Below are 8,174 nucleotides of genomic sequence, written 5' to 3'. Positions count from 1 at the left end.
TCAGCAAAACCCCCGAATGAGGATGTCGTCGTTATGCTCGGGGTGCGCCTCTTTGGTGAAGTTTCTAGCAACAACATTGCGTCGTAGAGAGCTTAGGGTATGTTTGGGACCCTTCCACTTAATCTGGAGCACGAAACCTTTCTCTACGGACGCGCACACCAGATCGCAGCCCTGGAGAGTTAGGGTCTTCACGACGAGCTTTACCTCGTACCTTTTCGAGACGAGGGAGCCACGACCTCCACCGCATCATCTTCACCACCATCGAAATGGTGTCGTGTCGTTGGTCGGCGTTTAAAGGGAAAAGAGAGAGAGGTTTTTGGAGAGAAAATAGAAATGAAATAAAAGTGGGATACAAATATAGGGGGAGGGAAGGATTTGGGTGCTCTCTGTGCTCTGAGGATGTCGTTCTCGGCTTCCATAGCAAGGGCCAGAACTTCACCACTGCGAGGGCGACGATGAGAGCTTCACCGGCTATCGCGACGATGCCAATGTCGCCGACGAGAGCTTCCACACCTACGACACCAACATCACCGGCAGCTCCAACGAGTTCAAAAACTATTCTAGCAACTCCAACATCCCCAAATGTGATTCACCACCTACTCCAACATCACCAACAGGAGAACACAATCGTTGAGATGAACGTTCCCGAACTCGCTGGATTTCTAGCTTTTGCTTTGAATTTTGGGGGTTTTGTTAGGTTAGAGAAATTAGGATTTTGCATATCTGATTAATTAGAAAAATGGGAAAATTGAAAGGACTAGGTAGGGGATTGAGAGGGAGTTAGTTCATGAGAAGACGTAGAACTGGTAGAGGAAGATGATGGAGAAGAAGTGGAGACGGATTTGTTTTAAATCTGATTGAGGAGTGAGGGAGATGATGGAGAGAGAGGCGATAAAGAAGAAGGGAATACGAGAGAGAAAAAAATTTATTTTAAACTTGATTTACTAACCCTTTTTTTAGTCGCCTCATACTATCAAATATTTAATAAGTACGTGGACCAAAAATATATTTAAATTTTTTATTAAACTAATAATTTTATAAACATTCTTAAATATATATTTACACTTTTAAATATTTGGCCTCAAAATTATAAAATATCATGAAACCTTTTCTTTTTGTAAATTTGGCTCAAACAATATTGCAAACATTTGATGAATATAATTTTTTACAAATAAAATGCTTCTTGTGTATCACTCTTCTCTTCTGTTAACTCACATCAATATGAGAAGGAAGTATCAAAATGTATGTAAGTAGAAATTCCAACCGTATCAACAGAATACCACCCCTTTTTTCCCAACATATTGTCAACTAAGTTACTTCTATTAACCTTTAATGTTGAAATCCAATGACAATGTTACCATTGGTGGACCAAGGTTTAGGACAAGTTCAAAATTGATAAAAACGATTTCTTCGGCCATATAACTACTATGCATTTGGAATATATGCCCTGAGTGAAGAAGTCGAATTTATCACTCGAGAGTAACAAGTGTAGTTACAAAGTTAGATGATACAAATAATATTGTGGTGCAGATTCTTGTTGTTCTGTGCTTGCTGTTCCTGCCAAATCACTCATCCTTATCTTCCTCCTCCTCGTAGTTGAAGGGTAGTGGCACAGACTTGAATGCACGGTACTTGCCAACGTTGTTCAAATGCTCATTCTCTATCCTGAACCACATAACTGTACTAATTAATACATAATGCAAATGAACTTTTGAAATAAAGTATTTTGGCTTCTGTGGCATGCAAAAACAGAACTAGAAAAATGTTATTTTTTTCTTCATTACCTAAAGAAGTTCCAAATGCCTCGACGAATGATCTCTAAGTTGGCAACAATGCTGACCATGGCTTGTCTATGTAAGGAGGAGAAATTCAAATTCAATATTGTCTGTAACCATGCAAACCTTAACAAGACATTCAGCACCTGTATATGGTTTGAATAAATCATTAACTTCCACGAATAAAACATACCAAAAATGAAATTCATATATTGACAGTTAGTATAGACTTAGTCTAAAGAGAATAGTATTATTAATAATATAGATATTGGTCTACCCTGCATGATGTATAGTACTAACAGATAATTCCATTAATAAGGAAATTCATGTATACCATTGGTGCATCAAAACGTTAGTTTGATACTTGCATATTATCAGCATAGACCTACAATGTTTACACTAACAGTTCAATTTTTGTTTAACAAAGTTTATATTAGCAGCCACTAGTCAAAGTACTGAGTATATAGATTTTTATTTTTCAAGTCAGAAAAGTAGATATTCAATATAGAATAAAAATGTATATGCACTGACATTATCGTAAAGTGCTTTTACACTATCATCCAAGCACAAGACATCTTCTATAGTAAGTTTGTTGACTTTGAAAATAACCACCCAAAAAATCACACCAAACATGACTCCTAATTGGTTGACAAGTGCAAAATCTTTTATGCTGACAGTACATAACCATTAAACACTTCAATATAAACATCTTGGAAAATTCTAAGTACAATATATTTGTTGTTAACAACATACCATAGCTGCGAAATATACACTTTTCTGAGGGACTAGAAGCTTGTCTCTGAGCCAGCGGTTCTTGGAATGTCTTTGGAGGAGGCCCCAATCTAAGACAAGGTCCCAATATGTGGAAAAAATGGCTGTAGATATTGAGAATATCCAGGCCATCACTTTCAATCCCATTCCTTGATGAAGAGTATAAGCTGTCCTTAGGCAAACAGCTGCAATAGTGAGGAAATACTTCAACGCGTTATATCCTTGCATTTTATCTTTCTCCTCGAACAGTCGCCTTAGGCACTAACAAGAGAAAGAAGATTATTCGGCAGTCTCAGTCATTTCTTAATCAAAAGCATGCATATTTACTTTCTTAATCAGGGGCATGTTTGGATAAACATGATAAGAATTTACCATATAAGTGCTTTTGATTCAGCAAACTTATTTTGATAAACTTCACAGTGAAATTTTTGAAATGAGCTAATAAGATCCTATAAGAGGGTCATAAGTCACTTTCATTAGCATAATAACTCAACACTTTTTTAATTTCAAACATAGTTGCTTATATGATAGAAACCCTTCCAAATGCTCCCTTTGTGTTTGTGTTCATGTTAGAAAAACTAATTATAAAATAGGGTATAAGACTAAACAAAGAAAGCAGTAAGATCAAACAAAAATGGTGTATAGGACTATACAGGAAGACAGTAAGAGTGTAGGACGATGCATAAAATAAAATAAAAAAGTAATCAGAAACCAAAATCAGACTCACATTTACCGACATACAGAAGGGAGCAAAAACTGTTTCATATTTCAATTATGTGCTCAAATGAAGTGTTACAGCATGAGCTTATGTAGAAAAGCTATGAAGTCCCACACAGGACAAAGCAAAAAGCAATAACAACTAAGCTAAAAAGTAAGCATCAATAGCCTATGATAACAACTAGCTTTTTCTGAACATAAGCAAGCTATGTCATTAAACTTTGCAAAGTAGTTTTGTGAATTCCAATTCACAGGAACGATTTTCTATGCATCATATGTAAAAGGAAAAAATTATTACTTACAGAATAAAAGTACTTTTCAGCTCTCTCAACTTTAATCCAAACATACACGCAATCTTTAACCAACTTCATATATAACTACTGGAAAATCTCAACATCAGACGAAAATGGAATGAAGTTTTGTACCTGAAGAAAGCGTGACCAGTATGGAATCACAGCAACAATGAACGAAAAAGCTATGAATATCCTGTTTGACTTGCAAGATGTTTCTCTTTGTTTGAAGTCTCCCCAACCATAGTAGCATATATAGAACTCAAAACTTCTCAAGGCTTGAACCTGTACGAGTAAAAAGGATTATTGTGTCTGAAGTATCTCGATCACTGAAGGGACAATGAGCATAAAAGCTATAATATGGGAGATTGAAAACCAAAGTTTATTCCCATTTTGGCTTTTGACTTACCTGGCTAGTAAACTGATCGGCCATGAAGAAATCTGGCAGTGTAACCTGAACCAGTGTTAGACTTCCAAACAAAATTATTTTCCAAATAAGTGGGGAACTTCAGTAACTTAGCTACAATTTTTCTTTACCTTGTACAGGGGAGCACAGATGCAGTGAATCAGACATGTAAGGAAGAACATACGGCTTGACCGATAAACGATGTTTAATGGGCATAATAAAATGGCAATCAGAACCTGCAGAGCAAAAATGAATTAACTATGCAATTTTAGAAACAAAACTCAATGACAAAGTTAATGTGATAGACTAATTATAGCCTTACTAGAACCAGGATAAGTGGCAAAAGTTCAGTGAACGCTTTGTATTCTTTTGTCTCTGGATCTATTTGCATGTCTAGATTCGCTAGGACACTGGCTAGTGCCAATGCTGCCAAGACAAAACTAAAGAAAAAGACTTGATGGTAGCTTAAGTCAGTGCCTTTCTTAAAACCAAATATGAATGAGTGATTCACTCGGTATCGCCTCCAAAAGTATATATTTGCAGCATACATGAGCATGTGTAAAACTACAAATCCAAATAAACTGCATAGAGAATTTGAAAATGGCAAGTTAGCTACACTTTTCCACTTCTTTTTCAGATTAGAAGGATTAAGAGTTAAGAGACAGACATGACATCTATTTCAAAATCTGCATATAAAGTAACCTGTAAAGAGGAAACATTATTTCCATGTATCGGGTACTTCCTGAATGATCCATGATTTTACGGGCACGGACAATTAGAATAAGGGCCACTGTTAGAGCAGCAGAGCATCCGGCAGAAAAACCTGTGAAGCAGTTATATGTCATGTGAAGATTGTTCAGGACCATGAATACGTGGTCATCCCAGACCAATGGAGACCATGTAATAATTTCTCATGAAGTTTATCAACATAGAAAGTCAGGGGAAAAGTACACATTACACATCAAAATTTCATTTTTTTTTTTTTATATATATACTATGTAAAACACACACTAATTACTGGTTTACCCATGGAAAATGTAACCCTATGCCTTTCTCTCTTCGGCTTTGGTCGCAGGACTCTCATTCCTATATTTCGATTTGAGTTGGAAAAATGCTTAATGAATACATTTTCTACCCTCTCCATAAGCCTAGTGACCTGCAGGGAAAAATGATTCACAAGGAAAAGCAATTAAAAGCATTTCATATATGCATTCAAAATGATGATGCCAAGGCTTAGGTCCAAACTATACAATTCTCACCTCATCAGAGCTCCCAATGTTGGACTTATCAACCATTTTCATGTAAGCTTTTGCTGCACCTCTTGATGTGATCTAATGCATAAAACAAAAGGAGGTCAATAGGAAATTTTATTTTGCTTTGAGGAGAAGCTTCAACTTCAAGTTTTTTAAGGTTGAATAAGTTACCTTATCATATTTCTTCATTATCTTTGAAAATGCCAACACATTTAGAAAGCTGTTTCACGAAGAACAAACCCATAAGCAATGTTATGACAACACATTTATTGATGTAACAAAAGATTGTGATAGCATCTACTACGTGTAGTTCTTTAGAAGTCGAAGCTTCTGATAGAACTCAATAAAAGCCAGTTTGAGTGTTTCTTCAACTTTGCTCAAATTTTCCTTGGTGAAGTTTATCTCTGTTTGGCCAGGGTACTTGATGAAGCCTCTTATAGTCGAACGAGGAGTCTCACAAGTGTTATTTAGTTGCACTCGGTTAAGTATTTCCACAGAAGCAGGTCTGATGGGTTTGATGGGGGTGATATTCTTCTTCTTCTTGTTCTGTACTTCAACTCTTTTGTTGGTAGTTTGAATCTCTTCACCTTTTTCACTATCCCGGGATTCCTCTGAATGACCATGATGGGTACTTCCTTCCTCTTTGATATCTTCAATTAGTGTGGGAATTCTTCCTGTCTGTGCACCTGAAAACCACTCAACACATAAATTGAGAACTTCTCCATCACTCAGTTTAAACATTAGAATTGAATTTACTAGGATGAATTTAATTAAGGAACTTAAGTTAGACACTGGACTGGTTAGTTTGTAAAATATTCACCATAGATTTAATTAAGGAGTATTAAGAACTATTATTCTGAAAATCTTAGCAACAGTTGGGAGAACAATTTTAAGAATCACTCAGTGTGAAGAGGGATCACCACATAAGTGCGAGGGGATAATAGGGAGGGACAATTTTTCAAGTTTATCTAGAAAACTTGTCACTTGTTTAAGATAACGAATAAATCTTAAGATGTTCTCGTAAACCTAGGAAAAAAAATGTCGAACCAAGTTAAACTAGTGCCCTTTCAGTATTTCCATTGTGTATTCTATTTCCTTTGATCCTCGTTAGAGTGAAGGGATTGTTTCCCATCAACAACTTGATAAAATCAACCATTATTTTTTAAATATAGCTCCCACACAAAATTGACCATATGGCTCTATTTTCTCGTAAATGACAATATGGCCATGTGTGCAAACAGTCAAGTGCAATTAGAAAACTCATTTTAATGGATTTGACAAACTGTCTATTCTAAAGTGAGGAAAAGTAAATGAATAATCTTTATCTCTTTAATGAAAAAAATTAACATATTAACCATTAATATTCCAGTACCTTCATTCATGTACACACAATATTAACAATTTTTTTTTCAGCAACAGCTAAGACTACTTACTTACTTCATCTTCTAAAATGTAATCTGAGTTACTTTATCTACTCTCTAATAGAGTAAAAGTAAGTTGCTAAATTTAGAAGAGTAAGATCCCAAAATAATTATGGAATTTAACTCTAGTAAGGTAACCCAATTTCAGTTGAGAAGAATTGCCTCGTTTGAAAGAGTCTGGTCCCATTTTAATTATGGAATTTGACTCCTACGAAGCGAGCAAAAAAGTAAAGTAAGTAACCCCTGACTGAGATCAATTTGAACACATTAATTATGGTTGAAAATCAATTTTTTTTATCCAAATCAATTCTACAAGACTCCAAACAAACAAGGCAAGATCAGGAACCCCCTAGTTGATTGCACAGACTGTGTGAGTTGTTGTAAAATTCTCAGTACTATATTTAATTCCTACGGATTAAAAAAAGAAAAAAAGAAAGAAAGAAAAGCAAGATTAGGATGGAAAAATTTACGGTTCAGCTGGACACCCCTGGGTGTAGAAGCATGCAATGCCGTGGCTGAAGCAGAGACATCAGAAGCAAGACGAGTCATCTCAACGGAGCCATCAAACGACGCAGTTGGGTGCTCAACTTTCACCCTGAAAGCCACCAAAGCGTCCATTTGCTTGTTCAACTCAGCAGCTTCCTTCATCACCTCCTCCACTTTGGACCTATAGAACTTGTCAACCTTGTTGAACTCATCATCGAGCCTCTTGAAGTACACCAACTCGTACTCTCCGCCTTCTTCTGCAGCCATAAGAAAATTAGTCTCATATTTTTCATGACCATCTCGCTTCACTGAGTGCACCAAAATGGGTTGGTTCTCGATGTCATGCTCAGGGCTCACGGGCTGGTAGTATCTGTGTGTGAGGCCGCTGAAGGTTCTGTTAAGTGATAGCTTTCGCATTAGTGCTGCTGGGGTGGCACTGGAATGTGGCTTCTTTCTTTGCTTGTGGAGCATTATGTCTTTCAAAAGGGATTTTAGGTAGCCATAATCCATGTATGCTTCCTGCCATTCTGGTACCATTTGTGCAGCAAATTCCTTGCCAAACTTCATTTTAATTTGGCCTTTTTTGTGCAAGCTAGACTCTTCTAGCAGCCTCTTTGGTATTTGGAAATAATGAGAAGTGATAAAGAACTAATGGATATGAACAAAATAATGCTCCCTTCTAGGCTTTATAGATCATCTTTGCAAAGTGAAAAAGAGAGGAGCTTTTGATTAGGGATCCAGATTGTTCTTATTTTTTATTTTTTTTAAGAGCTAATAATGGCAGATATAAGGGAGTGTTTCTATGCGGTTAATAAAGGTATTTGCTTTCCTATGCGGTTGAGGGTGTGTTTCTTCTTGTACGTTGAGTTGCTGACAGATACATCTCACCTGCATAAGGGTTTAAGAGTATTTTTTTAGTGATAGATTTTAAATTATTTTTTGATGGATATTATAATATCACATAAGATTGAAGATTTATGAAGATTTTTATCATTTTTTTCTTCTCATTTTAGTAAATAATTTTTAGTGAGTACATTGACCACTTTTATATATTT

General features: G+C 36.1%; 1 protein-coding gene across 1 annotated transcript; it reads right to left on the bottom strand.

Annotated features, from left to right (window-relative positions):
• Positions 1-1,299: 1,299 nt before the first annotated feature.
• Positions 1,300-7,907, bottom strand: LOC114419861 (phosphate transporter PHO1 homolog 3-like). Its single transcript, XM_028385664.1, has 13 exons — positions 7,104-7,907; positions 5,517-5,898; positions 5,384-5,432; positions 5,219-5,290; positions 4,986-5,115; positions 4,662-4,782; positions 4,282-4,540; positions 4,091-4,195; positions 3,963-4,007; positions 3,689-3,838; positions 2,529-2,807; positions 1,785-1,921; positions 1,300-1,665 (listed from the first exon to the last, which is right to left on the bottom strand). Exons 1-13 carry the CDS (start codon positions 7,684-7,686, stop codon positions 1,566-1,568), a joined length of 2,412 nt encoding a protein of 803 aa, XP_028241465.1. The 5' UTR covers positions 7,687-7,907; the 3' UTR covers positions 1,300-1,565.
• Positions 7,908-8,174: the final 267 nt, after the last annotated feature.

This window comes from Glycine soja, chromosome 7 (genome assembly GCF_004193775.1).
Source record: "Glycine soja cultivar W05 chromosome 7, ASM419377v2, whole genome shotgun sequence".
In the NCBI taxonomy this organism is placed as follows: domain Eukaryota; kingdom Viridiplantae; phylum Streptophyta; class Magnoliopsida; order Fabales; family Fabaceae; genus Glycine; species Glycine soja.
This window is presented reverse-complemented; position numbering and strand designations above follow the sequence as displayed.